Below are 18,520 nucleotides of genomic sequence, written 5' to 3' on the forward strand. Positions count from 1 at the left end.
AANTCGATCTCGAAACGAAGGAAAATGGAATCGCACCGACCCCCCGTCGAATTAACAACGGTACAGCTTCGAATACGATCGCGATGACTAGTTACACTGATTGCAATAAGGAGGGAGATTATGTATCTGAATACTGTAGGTTAATACGTAATCGCGGAAAGCTGAGCTAAGTACACAAAGCTACGACTAATATTTCATTCATAGCTGCTCGTTAAAATATATCGTAAAATTAGAATTATAAATAGCGATTGTTCTTTTTATCTCGAGAGCTACTCGTTGTATCCGTTCAACAACCGTAATCCGTCTCTCTCTCTCTCTCTCTCTCGTATGTATAAAATTAGAGTTTTGCAGAAAACGTGCGAAAATCTGCACGATTTCACGAGACTGTCTCGTCAGTACTTTCCAGTAGGAAAGTCAAGATAAAACTTTCGGTATCGCGTGCGCTACTCAAACATACACGATACGTCTGGTGAAAGAAAAGAGAAGTCCGCGAAGAAGCGATCGCTTTGAGCAACGTGGAAGCAACACCGTCCAAAAAGTTCTATTTTTTTCCTTTCTTAGATATTTTTCAGACGTCTTTAAGAGGTCTTTAAGGAATTTGTTCTGCCCGGGTTAACGCGACGATGAACGAAGCGAACGCGTATTGGCCGAAGGAAACAGAATTTCCGCTTCTTAAGGCTGAATTGGGTTTATGAGAGGCAGAAATTCTGCTTTCTTCGACCGAGACGCGTTTGACCCGTTTATTAATGAGTCACGTTAATTCAAGCGAACTTTTTCCCCCGCTCTCCGGAAAACCCGACGAGGTGTCGATTCCAAATCGCACAGCGCGACTCGATCCGCTGCGATGAGTCTTTCTGGAATGTTCCACGTAAATGTCGTAATGTCGGATGTACAAGTGTATCACCGGAGGCTCCGTTACTTACAACTTTCGTTTCGCCGAGACACGACTGCTAGTACCGAAAGCGAGCGTCGCTAACGCGGTCCTTGTTGCAAGTGGAAAGAACGTCCTCGTTTCCGTCCTCAATCTCAACCGGTGCGATTCAATGGAATTGCACGCACACGCACACATACACACGCACACGACCTTTCTCTTCCGCGTATTCGTACACACGTACCGCTTACTTTTCTCGTCACGCATTATTAAATACACGTGTGTTGTTGAAATGCCGAGGACATCGCTTCTGGAATGTTTTCGGTATCGAGTAAACTGCAAAGAACGCCGGGCAAGCTTCGAACGATCCACGGTTTTAAAGTTCCGGACGAAGATTCGTTTTTCCCCCAATTTATCCGCGAACTTTTCCGGCTTCTCACCTTCTTTCTCAGGGAAAAAGTAAATAATGCGACGGGTTTTACTCGAACGCGCGTGAATTTTTCCGAACGAATTTTGGAATCCTTGGGACAGAAAGAGAACCGGAAAAATCCGCGGGAAAAAGGGGGGGAGGGGGGGAACGAAACTTTATAACTGTAGAACGAACATTTCCGAATGATATATAATGCGCTTGTTATTCAACAATATTATTACCGATTATATCGTACCGTTCAACGCGATATATACCGATTATTGTTATTATTATACCGTTAGAAGAATATCGTTTCAACCAGTTAGGATCTTCACCAAGCGCGGCGCTTCCACCTTCGCGGTCGGTGCGAGGACCCGAATTGGTCACGTCGAAGTGTTCTGAAAAATGTCCGGAGATACTTTTCGTCCGCGCACACCGACTCCACCGTCGGCTTTTGTCATCTTCCTCGTCGACTCATCAATCAGATTGATCTAATTGCCGAGACATTTCTCGATTTTCTTCGTGTATTTGCCTTTTATCATTTAAGATCGTCGCACACACGGCGTGCCGCTATCGCCGCCGGTCAGTCGCGGAGTCCTCGCGAAATCGACGTCGGGAATCTCGAGAGACTCGCAGGAATCGATTCCGATTTACAGCCTGCGCTGTAGTGGCGCACCGTGTATTGGGTTGCTCGACAAGGATTTTCGCGAAGGCTTCAAGGCCAATACTCTTATAGTTGGGCGTAGCTTTCCATATGGTTTCAAAGGCTCGGAAAAAACCGAGTTTTTCTCCCAATTTTTCCACGGATTTTTTTCTGGTTTCTCGTATCTTCTTTACGGGAAAAAGCAAGTGTGGCAGGTTTTAACTGAATATACGTGAATTTTTCGAAACGAACTTTTGTGTTCTTGGGAAAGAAACCAAAAAAAAGAACGCGAAAAAATGGGAAAAATTCGGGTTTTTCACCATTTTTCTGCGGAAAACTGAAAAGAATCGATTTTTCTTTTTTAATTATAACTTTCCAGATAACGAGAGTCTGTGGAAACAGATATTGCGCGCCTGCTGTAAATTTCAGCAGCTTGCCAGCAGAGACACAACAGGATCAGTTGGCCGAGTATGATGACGGATCGACGGCGGAAATCGTGCAGGATCTGTCGTTCCGTTAAATATATTCAAATGGAACTGCAGGACTGCCTGTTTGGTTTCCGCCGTCGATCTGCTGTGAAATTATGCTAGCGGACTCTGTCCTGCCGCGACACTTTTATTAATCCACTGCCAATCTGCCGGAATGCGGTTAACATTTCGCTAACTGGATGATTCAAATAACATGTTGATCGTTCGACGGAAAGTCGTGAGAAAGTGAACGAGAAAACCGGGAAAAATCAAGCTGTGCCCGACTAACGGAGAGTATCGGCTCTAAGTTTCTCGAAAAATCCGCGTGAACTTGTCGAACCATCCGATATATTCGCAGAAGAATACTTACTCTTGGAATAATAATAATAATATACGCGACTCAAATATACACACGCGCACAGAGAGAATTGCAACCTTCGCTTACAATATACGGCACACACACACACACACACACATATATATATATATGTGTATATATATATATATATACCGTGACACGCGTATCAAATACCGCTAGGTAATGAAATAAAAAAATCACCTAATCGCGCATTACATCGCGCCTTTTACAACGACACGAGTCGCGTCTGGATCGTGTGTTTGCGTAACACATGGAATGTCAGTAAGGTTCCCGGACCTGCTATTGAGTGTACGATCTCGACCGGGTTGAGTATCGTCCGCGAGAGGCAGTGCTTCGGCAACGCGCATCATCCGTTCCGCTCGTCGCGAGTTTGTCGCTGTCGGTGACGAGAACGGACGGTGATGGATTTGCCGAGTCTCGATTATAGGAGCGACCGTATAACCGGAGACGCGGAAGAGGAGGATCGTCCTACGTTCGGCTAGATGAGAGACACCGACAAACAGTGAGAGACAAAAAAAAAGCATCGACGAACCCTCTTCTGTCTCGTAGTGCAGTCCTGCTACCGTGTGAGTCTCGCGCGATCTTAAATAAGCCAGTGCTATGACAAGAACTCCCTCTCGAGTTCCGAGATGCTCGGCTTCCGGCTCCTGTTGAGCCGGCGGTTCGCCTGCAGCGGCACCGTCACGTCCTGACTCTGTCCGTGCACCGGGATGTCCAGCAGCGTCTCCCTGTGATCGCGCGACACATCGCGGTCGAAGGTCACCGGCGAGAAGCGCACCCGGCCGATGGAGATCTGGCTGTCCTTGGCGGAGACGTAGCTCGAATCCTCGGACGTGAGCGAGTCCGGCGGGGTCGGATTCGTCGGCGTGCCCGAGCCCGAGTTGTTCTTACTCACGCTCTTGCTCGGCGAGTTGTACGAGTAGCTGGACCGCTTCAGGCTCGAGCGCAGCCGCGTGATCACCTCCAGGTTGCTCGGTCTCTCGCCGGAGTTCGTGCTGGAGTCGTGGGAGTTCTGCCGGGTCAGCAACGGCGAGCCGTACTCGTGGTTGAGTATGCTCGAGCTGTAGGTCGACGCCAGGTTCGAGATCACGTTCGACGGCCGCTGGTAATACGGCACCGGCGAGTACGGACAGCCGCAGTCGTCCTCGTCCTCCAGACGAAACGTCGGGTTCACGTTGCTCTGGCTCGACGTGCTCGCGTTCGACACGTTCGACGAGGTGCGGTGGTGCGTGTAAGGCAGAAGTCTCGACACCGGCCGGGCCGGGCTGTTCATGCTGCTGGGATTGTCGTACGCGTGCGGGAACTCGGGGCATTCGAGCATCCGGTCGCTGAAAGAACGGGAGATCGGTGTCACGTCGTCGCCTAAGTGAACGACCGTTCCTCGCGAGACACCGCGCTTACTTCAAGTCCTCTTAGCTGGCTAATCTTCGTCTAATTTCGATCAAGCTAATCGACGACTTCAAGTTGCTGTCTCTCGGTCAAGCGTTACCTGCTTTGTCTTGCCGGCACAGAGGGATATCAACTTTTCGATTGTTACGGAAGGACTATTTAGAAAACTGGAAATCGCCAATTCTCATTACTTATTACTCGTCGATCAGCTCAGTCAGAGTTTGATGAAACCACCCTCTGTGAACTCGGCTCTACACCCCGGATATGTTATTCTACGGTATCTACGGTCCAAAGCGAATTCAACCGAACTAACCACGTGTTGATTTCACTCTGAAGAAAAAGAAATGCAACCTAGTTCGGCCGAAAGGAATAGACCTTTGCTTTCAGACCCCGGATGTATCATCACCGTTTCTATCTATCCTGAAGCTACGTCTAGAAGACTCGGTTTCTTAAGTCCTAGATATATTATTGGGGGTTCAAGGGGACTTCGATCTCGATACTTACTGACATTCCGTAGGTACGTAGTACGGCGGTTCAGGGGATCGATAATACTCCGGCGGCACGACGGTGTACACCGGCGGGCCGTAATCCGGGAACGGGGCGACGTTGCCCATGTATATCGTCGGCACCCTCTCCATCCGGTCGGCGCGAGCCGCGTCGTGCGAGTACGCGTCCTCGTTGCTGGTGCTGCTGCTCTTTCTCCTCGGGCTCGGCGTCGGGGCGTTCGAGCCCGTCGTGCTGCTCGTGTAATGCTGCGGGGAGTCCGTGAAGCGCAAAGGCTTGTCCGGCATCGCCGGAAGGCCAGGCGCTATGCCACCCATGTTACTTAGGAACGGCCTGCGAGAAGTAAGGATCGTTACACGTATTCGTAATTCCGCAAGGAAAAGGCGCTCAACATTGATAACTCAGACGGCAGGAATTTCTGCAGGAAATCTGAGGAGGATGAAACTTTTTTCAGATGTCTTTAAAATGTCTTTTACAAGTTTACGACGTCTCTTGCGTATTCTTGATTACATCCGGAATTTCAGTTGGAAAATGAGAGCCATTTCGTATTGGGTTTTGATTACTAGATAATACATTTTGCACGTTGATTCTCTTCGACTTCAAAGTAATGGAAGTTGGCCTCGCAAGGAGCTGTCATTTTGTATTTAAACTGACCGTTCATCTCTAATCACAACCCAGCGAAATGATGCAAATTAAAAAAAATCCGAGGCCCGTGCGGCATCACCGGACTTACGCCCGTTTCTACCATCGTGATTGAAATCTAATCGGCGATTAACTCAGCCGAATTGACCAATCGCGCAGATGGCTAACTGGTCAATTCCTGGGTGACTCAATCGTCAATTAGATGAAAATCATGACGGTGGAAAGCGAGCATTAGCGGGGAGACATGAGTGTTAATGAAAAACAATCTGCTCGTTAGTCTCCGGACTAGAATCGCAGCGTGAAAAATGAAGAGGAAGAAAAAGAAGGGCTGCCGAGTGATTACCTGTAATGGTGTGCCCGTCCGTGATAAGTGTTGTGCGGATAGCCGCTGCTCGAGCTGAACTCGTAATCAGCGCCGAGATAAGAGTTGCGATTCGAGCCGGTGTCCGCTTGAAACCACCACCTGGGCTGCTCCTCTTCGCACTCGCCCAGCCGGGGATACAGCCGCGGGTGGATCGGGGATATGTTCGACATTCTGACGTCGTAGCCGGTGGCGACGCCGGCCAGCATCGCCGCGATGTTGTACAGCACCAGCTCGATGATGCTTAGCTTTGGTTTCTTCGTCTCGCCGTTGTACAGGGTGGGCATCGGAACGGCCATCGGCATGATGTACGGCCCGGTCAGGCCGGGCTTCAGCGGATAATCCGACGTAATCCAGTCGGTCGAGAGGTCGGGCGGTAACGCTGTGTAATCTATAAAAGACAGTGAGGTTTTGGGCGAGACGATCAGGCATTGCGCGCGTCAATGCCGATCTCGTTCGCGCTTTTCTCTTCCTTCACACTCTTTCACTCTCGCTCTCCGATTCTCCCGGGAGGAAAACACGTTAGCTCCTTCCTACATCCTTACCTTGTCCGCGTGCTCTCGTTTTATCGATCAACGTTCTCGTAAACGAAAATCTTTTCTACGGAATTCCCGACTCAACGCGATGAGCCGAACACGCCGGGATTGTTCGTGATTTGCGCGCGTTTGGTAGTCTGACATATTGTATAATTAATAGAAATTAATTTATTATTTATATTAATTAATCACACGTATTATTGTCGCATGCATGCGAAGCGATTGCTCGTGTCGGAAGATATTAGATATTATCTTCGCGCGTTAGCTACTTCTATGTGGCCTGGCGCTAAGAGCAAACACCATGAGAGAAAAAAAAAGTGTGTATGTGCACCCACATAAGTACAACATGTAAGGCGTACTTTAAAAATCGGCCAAGTCGTGTCGACATGTGTGTGACGGTTTTGCACAGGTGCGCTTCGAAAAAGGTGCGAGTTTGTATGAAAAATTCGAATTTGACGGTAACCTTTTTTCAGCGGAGACTCAGCCAATTTTTATAGAACAGAAGCAAAGTTCAACGTACTGAAGAAACACAGTGTGCTAATCTACTGATCCTTTGACGAAATGTACAGGACGACTACGTCTAAGACAGTTTCGAAACGAGAGGCATCGCTCGCCACGAAAACGTGAGACACTCCAAACTTCGAGAAATGCACCCCGCCGGACGATAAACGATTACACACCAATCGTTTCATACGCGTGTCCTTGCTCCAAGAATTTTGCCCTTCCGGCTTCGATTTCGAAAGAAAAGAAACGAAAGAACGGATCTGTGTCATATTAAAGCCGGATTAATCGCAGCGGAAACACTCAATCGGACGTGATTTCCCGCGCGATTGCTGTTCCTCGCGGCTGTCGAAAGTGGAATGCAACAGAATTGTGCGCGAGTAATATTTGCTCCTTAGCCTAGGATCTCAGGGAGAGAGAGGGACCAAACCCAATTGGAGTTAACAGTTAGGATCCTACTGGAAGCATGCAAGGATCGTTTCTTTTTACGCTCGGCCATCGGCGCACACAGCTATAACTTCTCTTTAGCTTGATCGATTGGAAAGCACAAAATGGTAAGAGCGATCATTGCGGCACTAAGCACCGTTTGATTCTTCCCTGTATCGTAAATGCAGAAGGCACAAGTTCTCGTGCATGCGATTATCTGAAAAAAAACTTCGTGTACCGATAAGTAAAAAAAAAAAAACCGACGACGCGAATCTCGTTCCACCGAACGATGAGACACGCGTGACGAAACCTCACCGAAGACCGAGCGTAAAAATGCAGCAAAACGAAAAAACAAAATTCAATGTGTCCAACTGAAAAGGTTTTATTGAAAAAATTTCTATTACTAAAATACAAATGTGCGTGTGGCTCCGTGTGTTGAATGTGATGTGTGCAAGAAATCTCTGCTTTCTCGAGAAACGGTTGGAAGTTTTTTTTTTTTCTACGGGCGTAACAACAGTACACAAACAAATTCGCTGAGAGTTGCATTAACAATTAATAAATTTGCAATCGATCTAAATGCACATAAGGCAACAAGATAAAAATGAGGGCTACTTTAACAAATATATATTTCTCTTTCTCTCTCTCTCTCTCTCTTTCTCTCTCTCTCTCTCTCTCTTTCTCTCTTTCTCTCTTTTCCTATTCTCCCTTACTTCCTCTCTTTCTATCTCTCTCTTTCTTTCTATATATAAGTATTTATATATAGATCGTATAATGAGCATAATTTTGATTTCACTTCGTCGTTATATAAAAATTATGACTATGCAGACATACACAACCTGATAACGCAATGTAAGAACACGTATCGTTACAGTTGAACTTTGCGGCAATGGCCGAAGCGTGTGACTCTCTCTCTCTCTCTCTCTCTTTTTCACGTAGTAGTGGGCTGTTAGATCTGCTTGTTAGAAATGTGTTATGTCTTCCAGATCATATCAGAAAAGAACCAACACCAACACCAGAAAGACTGCGCGTGTGTGTATATATATATGTACTATATATATATATATATATATGTTTTTTTTTCTTACGTTCTCTCTCATTAGATTTTTAGCTTACTCGCGCTACGAGTATCACATCGGCTTAAATTAGGATAAATTAATTCGTAAATTAATGCAAAACTGGGTACAAAAACAAGTCCATGCCCTCTGCATAAATGTTTAAGAATAATGCGTAAAATATATCTAATGCATACTTTAAACGATTTCATCTCTCTGAGACAACTTTAGGGCCCGCATATGCACCAGCTTGCGTTCTCTCTCTCTCTCTCTCTCTCTCTCTGTCGTAGAATAAACTTAAATTCCTATCTGGTCCCTCACCGAAATTTTTTTTCCTTTCTTTCAAGGCAAAACCACTTCGCAAATCAGAACGAGCGTCCACGAAGTCCGTGCACAGATCGTCCCAAAAAATGTGTCTGATTATCGTCCTCGAACAATTGGTAGGTAATGAGAAAAACACTATCGATCGGTGTATACATGCATTATATTACTATGTGACCAACCACTAAGCATAAACTACGTGACAGGGCTCATTGAAAAAAAGAAAAAAAAAAGGAAAAAAAATGTTCAGTTACGAAAGTAAAAAGAGACATTGCCTACTTGAGATCTTCGCTTTAGCTTTACAATACGCAAATATAAATCATCGTTTGGCGGGATTAAACGTGACGGGAAAAGAGACGGATGGAGATGAGGAAGCGGAAAAGGAGGAGGGGGAAGATGAGGGAGATGAAGAGGAGGTGGACATCATTGAAATACATAACAACCGTTGCGGCAATGTGAGAAAACTTACGGGTGTGGTAGATGCTTTCCTCAGAGAGGCCTGCGATAGAATAGAAACACACGGTCAGTACGAAGTCATTCAAAAAAATACCATGTAGAGGAGAAAAGTGCAGCGGAAAAAGTGACATGCCATCGAAATGCGTTTCGAGCTGCAGGCTCTACTTGTGCCCCCGTGAAATCTAGAGTGTCCATGATCAATTGCATTTTCTTCAGACGATGGATACCGCGTTACACCCTGCAGTAGAGGGTAGTATCCGACAATTTTGCGTAAAGCCCGATCTACAATAGGTATAGTGAACTTTAAGCTGGATCTACAATAGGTACAGCGAGCTTTTAGCCTTTTGCTCTGAACGATGAAATTGTAACGTATTTTCTGACAAAAAAAGTTTCCAGCGCCACCAGACGTCGCAATTCTTAAGATTTAAGCGTCGCGACTTTTGGCAGCGCAGGAAACGCTTTTTGTCAGAAATTAAATTACATTCTTCATTGCTTAGAGCGAAAAGCTGAAGGCTCACTACACCCATTGTAGATTCGGATTTACTTACGTTAGCCTTTCGCTGAGAAATGTGACTTAATTTCCGACAAAAAGCGTCTCCCGCGTTGTGTGAAGTCTCAAACTTTAAGCGGAGGAATTGCGACTTCAGACGGTAAATTCATTTTTAAGGCCTAGAGGCAAAAGGCTGGAGGATCACTACACCCAGGTCGCAGATCCGGCCTAACGTGAGAACGGTGGTTCGTCAATTCGTTTCGTGGCGTCTGATCGGCCGTGATTCACCACGACAATGATCGACCGACACTTTCCAGCCCGTGTCAACCGTCGTCATGTGGGATACTCAAAGGTGAATTTCGAGCTAGATTCGTTGAATCATACGATATCACAGGATACACCTGTCACTGTATCGCGATCGCGCCGAAAAACTCACATTCAACCGAGTATCTCACTGGAGACTGTAACTACAAGTGTGTAGCGCGTACGGTATCGACCGTCGGAAGAAATCGGGGACAAGAACAACGGTCGCAGGAGTACATCCGTTCTCGCCTCGCTACTTATCACTCTTTCTGGGGAATTGCTCGGCGGCGGTATCCTCGAAACTCGGTCGACTGGTGTCCGGGGGGGACGCGGGCAGACTTCTCTTTGGACTATAATTGGCACGCGGGCTCCGGTGGTCGGAGGTCGCCTCGTGGAGGCGCGCGGACGTATGCACGGTATCGCCGTCGCAGCTGCGCAAGTACTCGTTACTCCTGGACTTGTGATGCGAGAGGGAATTCATCTCGATGCCGTGATCGAAAGGGTGATACGCGGCGTCCGCCTCCGCGATGATCGGCGACCTCTTGTGCCGGGGCACCTCGTGGTACGGTCCCAGCGAGCTCTTCGACTTCGCGCTGTCGTTCGAGTGCTCCGAGTCGAAGTTGCACAACTCGGACTCGAGGCTCTCGAAGTCGATGCCCTCGCGGGAGTTGGCCGCGAGGAACCTCGGCACCGGGGCGTGATCGGAGTCGCGCCGGGCCAACTGCGGTATCGATATCACGTTCTCCAGGACGCTGTACTCCACCTTGACCGTCGACGCGCTCCTGTCGTCGAGCGCGTCCCGGCTGCCCCAGGTCTTCATCTTGTTGAACACCCGGAGCGGGCTCTTGGATATGCGCGACTTGTGCTGGCTGGCGGCGGAGGAGGAGGAGGAGGGGCAGGAGGTTTTGCCGATGGAATTCTCGGGGCTCGACTCGAGGCCGTCGGTGTCGTTAATTTTGATGGCGACCGAGTTCTTGCGCTCGGCGCTGCGCGGCGAGTTCAGGGAGCTCTTTCTCGAGCCGGACGGCGACCGGAAGAAATCGGCCAGTGAGGCGAGACGCGACTCCGAGCTGTCCCTGCGCTTCGACTCCTTCGACTTACTCCGATCGCGCTTCTTACTCTTCACGCGCTTCGCGGTGCCCACCAGGGTGCTCGCTACGTTCTGCACGAAATTCGTGGAGTACGAGTGCTGCTCCCAGTCCGCAGGCCTCTGGCACTTGGGGGAGGAGGACGCTTTCGAGACGGCGCGGCCCACCCTCGTCGCGTAATTCTCGTCGCTTATCACCGACGGCCCGTCCGAGAAATGGGTCTTAAGATTGTTCGGGGCTTTATGCAGGACTATGGACTCGTATATGTCGTTGTCCAGAATGACAAAGTCCTCGCCTATGTTGCAGGGCGCGTAACGCACGCCCTGCGCGATGCCGTCGACGGTTTGCGGCGCGTCGTTATAGCTACTACATCCCGGCTGATTGTCTATCAGGTTATTCGCCGAGGAGTACAATTTTCTGGAGGTGGGGTTACCTATTTCCTGGAGAAGCGGGGAGCGGTGCGCGTTCGCCAACAGGGCTGTACGCAGCGGTGTCTTTTCGAGATCTGGCGCGGAACGGGACCAGCGTTTGCCGCCAGGGGAGGCGGGATTCGGCGGCTGGGTGATAATAGCCCCGCGTTCCCGCTGATGCAGCGTAGACGGTCCCCAAGTCTTACCCTTTACTCCGTCCGCCGGTACTAGACGGGGAAAGAAAAAGAAACAAAGTGCTACTCACTACGGTACTAACTACGTAATCGCCTCTCTCTCGCTCTCTCACATTCGCTCTGCGACTCGGCTTCTCACGGATATACTCTCTTCGGCAAGCGACTGTATGTTCGAATACGATATCATTGTGCACACTAATCTCAGCGACTGGTATACTCAGTATATATATATAGATATCACTATGATAAATACATCAGCTCAAAGTAATCGTGGCTTTTGCGAGAGAAGAAAGTAAAAATGGAGAGGTATCCGTATATAGAAACAATGATTGTGCACACCATGCCGAAAAAGTACTGACATGTATGACAGACAAAAAAAAAAGATACACAAGGTGTCTACCACGAACAAACAGTGTAACACTCAAATCGTCTGATTACAATTCAATACAGTTCGATCGCTCGTAAGGTCACTCTATATGGCACAATACATCGTCAAGTAATCACGGTACTACTGAAAGCGTTTGAGGTGAGGTTACTCACATGCGATCGCTCTGAGTCTTGGAATGCTGGGTGAGGCTGGTGGGCTGTTGGGTCTCGACGGGTTCCTCACCTTGCCCCGATCTGAAGCTGTGTGCTGAACGGTGATCGTGTGACGAAAATCTAAACGACGGACGAAAGAGATCTCCAATTATAATCCGTGTATTAACTTAAATCAAATAATATTCCGAGATAAATTGTCTTTATAAATCTTCATAATTTAGTTTATATTGAAACAATTTATAAAGATTTATTATAAAATGTTAGAAAAAAAAAAATATATATATATATATATATGTATATAATGAATGTTTTAATATAAAATAAATCTTTCATCAATCTTTTCTTTATAAATTATTTTTAACGTAATTTAACGGTTCGGTTTTCTGAGTAACTTCTAATAACAGTACGGGGAAATAGAATGGCGCTTTTACCCGATGGCGCACTGATGTTGCTTCCAGGCTCCTTCTTGTTCAATTTCAACCGCGACTTCTTAAATTTGCCGCGTCTCTTGTTCGGCGTAGGCGTGTTCTGCTGCTGAATAATCATCACGGTGAGTTCCCTTTCCAAGAGATCTATCTCGCGCGCGGCTAACTCCTGCTCCCGTTGCCTCAGATTTTCTTCGTGCTGTCTCTGTTGCACCTGTGCCTTCGTCAGTTCTTCCTCTCTACAGCGCAGCTCCTTGCAAGTGGAATCAAGAAGACACGTCAGATAGCTAATCTCCACTTGAAGCGCCGTAATTATACATGTAACCGAGTCATATTTTCTCTATCTTAAAGACGGTAATTACTCCAATGGAAAGAACAGAAAATATAAATGAAGCGATATTCCTTGACAACGATATATTATAATCAACTTTTCGGTTTGATCCCTTACCTCCTCTAAAGAACGGCATGCCTTCGCAAAGCGTTTAAAATAACGATTACAAATATTATTTACTTTATAACATATAGTTATTATATACGTATGAAACATTTTATCGTATTTTTACAAGATTGTAGGAAAGTGATATCATTGAAATGATTTGAAATGATAGAAATTTGAGCGTAACATCGGATAACGCGCGTATACCTTTTCCTTCATGCGCAGTCCGTGCAGAACTTGCTCGATCTCCAGCCTCCAGTCTTCCTGCATCGTGTGAAAAGACTCGTGTGGCGTTGCCGCGAACGCGTCTCGCACTTCCTCCAGAGCTAATAAAATCTCCGCGAACCCAGGCCGAGCATGGCTGTCCGATGCCCAACATTCTAAAAAAAAAAGAAAAAAAAAAGTGGCATATTCATGAAACTCACGAAAATGTGCAGGATCAAACGTGCGATTTGAGAAGAGGATCTCTTCCCCGTTCACGAATGATTGATCTCACCTTCCATGAGGTACCTCCAGGGTTGAGGACAAGTGGATGGTATAGGTAGAGTCAGCTTATTAACGGCGACACCGTACGCTATAGCCAGAGTGTCGATACCTTTGTACGGTATCTCTCCCGTCAGGAGTTCCCACAGCAGCACGCCGTAGCTGTGAGTAAAAATCAAGCGAAATATTTCAACTGAAAGTTCGAGCTATGGTTCGATAAAAAATGACAGAAGCGCTCTCTCGTGGAATGAAGACGTGAAACTCGAACAGCGAAAACTGACCTCCATACGTCACTGGCTTTGCTAAAAGTGCTCTTCTTGATCACCTCCGGCGCCATCCAGGCGTAAGTGCCCGCCGCTGACATGCGGGTTGTCTTGTAGACCTCTCTCGCCAATCCGAAGTCCGTGATCTTCAGGGTTTTGTATTGCAGGTCGTCGTTTTCGATCGGCTCGCTCAGCAACACTGTCGGCATAAAAAATTACTAAAAATTACTAAAAGGATTGCTAAAAAAATTACTAAAGGAGAGAATAATTAAAGGAATAGGAAAATCATCGTCGAAATATTAGAGGAAAAGTCGAAATTTGGCGGAAGAAAATACGAAGAAAAAGTTGTCGAAGTGAGATAAAAATTGGTTGGAAGTATGAAAGAAAAAGAGTGGATGGAAGGAAGGTATGCACGTCTCACCATTGGAGCTTTTCAGATCCCTGTGGATGAGGCTTATGGGAGCCTTGTTGTGGAGGTAATCCATCCCACGTGCGATCTGTATCGCCCAATCAACCAACACGTCGGGTCTTATTTTCCTGCCGCTAAGGACTCTATTGAGACTGCCACCGCGGGCGTACTCCATCACAAGACACATATTGGGCATCTTTATACACACCCCCTCTAATTGCACAATATTTTCATGTTTCAATAACCAGAATAATTTCGCTTCCTGCCGAACATTTTCTAACGTTACACTGGGCTCTTCGTCCGGGTCCTGGCGCGCAGCCTTCACGGCTACCTCGCGGCCCTTCCAAAAGCCCCTGAAAAATCGAAAGGAATCTTACTAAAGCGATACTTTTTCAAACGCATCGGGAATATGCATGCGAGAATATTTGTCTTGAAATCATTCTCGGTACTTTAGAATCGGTATATCAGAATCTTTTTTTCCATGGAATGCTTCTGAAACAAACGTGACGCTGATAGCTCGGATACATCTCCACAAACCGGCTCGTTCACCTACCTGTACACTTTCCCGAAACCTCCGACCCCTATCACTTCCTCCAATTGCAGCTCCTCGAAATTGATCTCGACAGGTTGCACCTTATCGATCACCGACGAGACTCGATCGATGCTCTCTGCCTCCGCGACGAAGTTCGCTGGAAAAATGCCCACCTTCCCGTGCACTTTTCCAGTCCACCATCCTTCGTCGCCTGAGATTTTCGAGTCCTTCGACAAAACCTATCGTAGAGAATAACAACAATTACACCCGTGCCGCCCGTTGTTATAAAATAAACACGCGATATCGTTGCTTCACTCGGATCGTTTAAAAAGCAACGTCGGTAAACTAATACGAAACTTCCGACAAAATTATCTCAAGCAAGAAGGCTCTACGATAATAAGACGATAAATCCAAATTTAGTTTGAAGTCGGTGACAGATTATCGCCGAGATTAAGTTACCTCAACAGTTTCCCCTCTCTGAAGAGATAACTCATCTTCACCCTGAGCAACGTAATCAAAGAGGGCTGTGAAGATAGTGGTGCTGTTGTCCTGTCGCGACTGAGAAGAGGAATGTGTACCATGGGATGGACTAGTCTGTTGAGAGACAGTTCTTGCAGTTCCACCGCTATGTGTATCGGAAACGCTGCTGTCAGACATATTGTTGCTAGATGTATGTCCATATATGTACCCGTAACTGCAAAAAGGAAATCTCTCTCACAAAAGTTGCCGAGGAAAAGCACGAATCTTGCGACCCCGTTTCCTTTAAGCCTGACCTTCGGTAGTAAACCTTCAGCCCTAAGCCCTGAATTCCCAAGGAAAAGGCATTTCCCTTGCTGTCACAATAACGCTTGGAGAATCGTGAGGTCTGATAGTCCCGAAGATGCCTTTGGTCACTAATTACAGGGCTTGGAGCGGAAGGCTCAGCGGCACAAGCAAAAGTAGTAAACAGTAAGCGAATTGACCGGCCTGGTAGATTACTCTCCGATAGTCCGAGAATACTCGACTGTGATTGGTCCGGTTTGCTGATGTTTCGACATGTACCTTACCTAATGTTACGACTATTGGTTCTGCTGTTGTGTTGGTACCGCGGTGATGAGTTGGCCGTGTTCGGATGTGAGGAGCCATTCTCTGGGTAGAGTAGGAAACGCTCGCTCCGATGACGAGCGTCCGGTTGTCCGTGGTCCATCAAGGTAGACAAGCCTCTCGCCGATAGCCCGGCCGGCGGCATATGGCTCGACACTTTCCTTACTCCTCTCTTCTGCGTAAATCACACCCTTTCCCTCTTCTCTCGCGCACCGATAGCCCGTTACCTCGTGCGCGGCGCGCGACCACCAGCCTGTTGTTCACCGTTTTGTCCCTTGTCGCGGGCAAGTGAGCACACATATCAGGAGCGCCGTCCTCTCGACGGATTACCGAGGCCAGGAGCACCGGTGAGAGAGATGGGGGGCAGCCCGTTTACATCGGCTGGCACTCCCCCCCTGCTCGGCGCTTGTAAGTACTACGGGTGTGCGAAATCGTCAGCGTGACCGCCGTGTTTCCCATCGGGTACGCGACGACGTCCCCTGCGCGACGGGAGGGAGCGAATGAGCGACCGGACGAGAGAGAGAGAGGGAGAGAGAGAGGATGCGATCGCTCTCTCTTCTCACCACCCCGTGTGCGAAAACAATTTCACGGGGACCGGCATTCCGTGTCCGCGCGCACGGACCTCGCTCGGCCTACCGCGGGGACGAGCGTCGACGGTCCGCGATCGCGGGACGAGTTTCGGCGGAGGAGACGGCGATACGCTGTTAAATACCAGTCTCGGCGGCCCCGCGTCAGGGTGTGTATACCTATGAGCCCACTCTCTCTCTCTCTCTCTCTATCTCTGTGTGTTGACGAGGCCTGTTTTTCTCGCCGGCGGCTCGCTCCTACGCCCGGCCGACTCGGGTCACGCGGCGTTCAAGCAGGCGCGCTCGCCGCCCCGAGGACACGACGCTCCGCGTCAGTCCGCACGTCGCGCGACGATGCCACATTTAACAATAGAAAACGGAGCAGCACTCATAGCAATAACCTCGCGGACGCCATGTTTCGTACGACGGCCCCCGCCATGGAGGAGCCGACGCTCGTGTAGACGGCCGTGCGCGGCGCTCTAGCGCCTCCTCCGCTTGCACCATCTGTTATCGACCACCGTGTATCACGTGTAGAACCGGCTGTTTAAATGGACCCTCGCTTTTAAAGACCTCTTTCTGTCACGGGTAATGTGGAAGTAAGCGAACGACGTCGAGATGTCAATTTCCGTCTCGATACTTTCCCTCCAATTCTTGCGGATATATTTATTTCTTATCAGAAATCTTATCTTTGCTAACTACGACGAAATGTCTACAATGGTATTTACACGGGGAGTTTTAAGAGACCTAACACATTCCTGATCGCACAGTCCTAGCTAATTTCAGGATCAGGTTCGCTCCTGCATATCACGGATATGCGTCTACTCTTCGGCACGTGTCGTCCCTCGAAGTTCGATTCCTCGGTTTTAAGGATCTCGTGGTTGTATTTGTACCTCGCAACGCCGCTGAAAATCCAATCATAGATGAGTATTAATGAGTCTAGTAATGAGTTTGTAATGGAAAATACTTAAGAAGGATAGCTGAATGTGTCGAACCTCATAATATACAGCGATCTCCTCGGCAGCAGGAAACATTCCATGCATTCCTTCTCGTGATCCACCATTGTCAGTCGCATTACACTGTCACTCAGTAGGCTTAAACCTGCGATAATTCCTCCACAAAACTGTAATATATTTCAACTATATATCAAATCATCTTCTTTTCTCTCTTCATCTTTCTCTCTCTCTCTCTCTCTCTCTACAGGATGCCTTAAGAGATAAAAATAATATCTCATTACCCTGATGCTATCAACATGAGGCTTTATCCATCCTTCAGCTGACAAGTCCAATATGTGTACCAGTGAGAGCTGTGCTATTTCCGGTGGAAATGCTGTTTTACGAACCCTGTCAAGAATCTTCGAATTATCTTCGTTCCATTTCCTCCACTCTGTCTCTCTGTAACCATGTATCGCCTAGGAAAGGATGAAAGTACTGATATATGGGAAATAAGCTAAGTATTCCTATGTACACTCTTTGTGCCAATCAATATCTTACTAACATTGTCCCAATGTGAAAACTCGTAACGCAATTTCTTCATATAAGGCTCAATCTCCTGTATTAAAGTCACTTCTTCCTTCTCACTGACGAAATTTGGCAAAATTTTCATGGTATTGTGTAATTCCACTTCCCAATCCTTCGTCAAGCTGGCATCTGATTCTTTCGTATCTGAGTTAAGATTAGTCACATGTCTTGAGCCGGTGTGGCAAAATGCTCTGTTTACAGTGCGGAAAACCAGACGTGAAGTCATTGCCATTTTCTAAATTAAAAAGATTCGTCAATATTAGCCCATACATTGGGTATTACCGAATACGTAATATTTAAACAGATGGTACAAATCAAGTATAAGTTAAAAAAAAAATACTTGATCTTTTTATAATTGCAGATTTACGTATCAATTATCAGTCCCCATGATATTCGTATCAGAGAAATCTGACAGGGAATATAGGTTATCCTTGATTAACGTACAGGTTATATTTTCAAAAAGTTTCACAGCGGTAGCCATGAACGTGGGAATAATTAGAGCGGAAACCAAATGTTGCAAAGTCAAAAATCTTCAAGGCTGTTTTGATAGTCACGATGAACGCATATTTAGAACGAACGTTTAAGACTGAAAGTTCTAGTTACTCTCAATCTAGTAAGTGACTAGAAAGTTTTGACGCCTAGGCTGCGTTCGGGAAGCACGCCGTCAGTGTTATTTCGCATTCTATCTTTGTTTTACGTCTAATGAGCGATAGAATAATGCAATAGCGCTGCCAGCGTGCTCTCCGAACGCTGTATTTACTAATTTAGGTTGCATTCGTAAATCCTATTCGACGAGTAAAGGAGCATTCAGGTAATCAATCATG

The 18,520-nt window shown here is 47.2% G+C and overlaps 2 protein-coding genes across 6 annotated transcripts; both read right to left on the minus strand.

The window, feature by feature from the left end:
• Positions 1–9: 9 nt before the first annotated feature.
• LOC106744265 (mitogen-activated protein kinase kinase kinase 11-like) lies at positions 10–16,595 on the minus strand. Of its 4 annotated transcripts, XM_014618893.1 has the most exons (14): positions 15,577–16,595; positions 14,990–15,224; positions 14,552–14,769; positions 14,011–14,351; positions 13,608–13,788; positions 13,340–13,488; positions 13,051–13,223; positions 12,414–12,660; positions 11,983–12,102; positions 11,272–11,475; positions 8,971–9,000; positions 5,648–6,056; positions 4,663–4,995; positions 10–4,097 (listed from the first exon to the last, which is right to left on the minus strand). In XM_014618893.1, the coding sequence occupies exons 1-14, from the start codon at positions 15,756–15,758 to the stop codon at positions 3,368–3,370; spliced, it is 3,552 nt and encodes a 1,183-aa protein (XP_014474379.1). In that variant the 5' UTR covers positions 15,759–16,595; the 3' UTR covers positions 10–3,367. The 4 variants fall into 4 exon arrangements, with proteins under 4 accessions (XP_014474379.1, XP_014474378.1, XP_014474377.1 ...); XM_014618892.1 differs by lacking the exons at positions 10–4,097; positions 4,663–4,995; positions 5,648–6,056 and having other exon boundaries at positions 8,647–11,475; positions 15,577–16,028; positions 16,360–16,595; XM_014618891.1 differs by lacking the exons at positions 10–4,097; positions 4,663–4,995; positions 5,648–6,056 and having other exon boundaries at positions 8,647–11,475; positions 15,577–16,092; positions 16,360–16,595.
• A 232-nt stretch (positions 16,596–16,827) lies between these two features.
• LOC106744183 (alpha-ketoglutarate-dependent dioxygenase alkB homolog 7, mitochondrial) lies at positions 16,828–18,183 on the minus strand. Of its 2 annotated transcripts, none has more exons than XM_014618680.1 (5): positions 18,037–18,183; positions 17,674–17,931; positions 17,414–17,587; positions 17,172–17,299; positions 16,828–17,081 (listed from the first exon to the last, which is right to left on the minus strand). In XM_014618680.1, the coding sequence occupies exons 2-5, from the start codon at positions 17,926–17,928 to the stop codon at positions 16,949–16,951; spliced, it is 690 nt and encodes a 229-aa protein (XP_014474166.1). In that variant the 5' UTR covers positions 17,929–17,931; positions 18,037–18,183; the 3' UTR covers positions 16,828–16,948. The 2 variants fall into 2 exon arrangements, with proteins under 2 accessions (XP_014474166.1, XP_014474167.1); XM_014618681.1 differs by having other exon boundaries at positions 16,949–17,081; positions 18,064–18,183.
• Between the last annotated feature and the right edge of the window lie 337 nt (positions 18,184–18,520).

Source organism: Dinoponera quadriceps, unplaced genomic scaffold, assembly GCF_001313825.1.
Source record: "Dinoponera quadriceps isolate SergipeBrazil2010 unplaced genomic scaffold, ASM131382v1 scaffold707, whole genome shotgun sequence".
NCBI classification, from domain to species: domain Eukaryota; kingdom Metazoa; phylum Arthropoda; class Insecta; order Hymenoptera; family Formicidae; genus Dinoponera; species Dinoponera quadriceps.

Bases quoted from the DNA above. Each gene is read 5' to 3' on its own strand.
- LOC106744265 (XM_014618893.1), bottom strand. From the start codon at position 15,758: ATGCCGCCGGCCGGGCTATCGGCGAGAGGCTTGTCTACCTTGATGGAC. The intron at 15,225-15,576 runs GTAAGGTACATG...TCCTTTTTGCAG, and splicing joins ACCAATAGTCGTAACATTAG to TTACGGGTACATATATGGAC. The intron at 14,770-14,989 runs GTAACTTAATCT...TCTCTACGATAG, and splicing joins AGAGAGGGGAAACTGTTGAG to GTTTTGTCGAAGGACTCGAA.
- LOC106744183 (XM_014618680.1), bottom strand. From the start codon at position 17,928: ATGGCAATGACTTCACGTCTGGTTTTCCGCACTGTAAACAGAGCATTT. The intron at 17,588-17,673 runs GTTAGTAAGATA...ATCCTTTCCTAG, and splicing joins AGTTTTCACATTGGGACAAT to GCGATACATGGTTACAGAGA. The intron at 17,082-17,171 runs GTTCGACACATT...TTGGATTTTCAG, and splicing joins AGATCGCTGTATATTATGAG to CGGCGTTGCGAGGTACAAAT.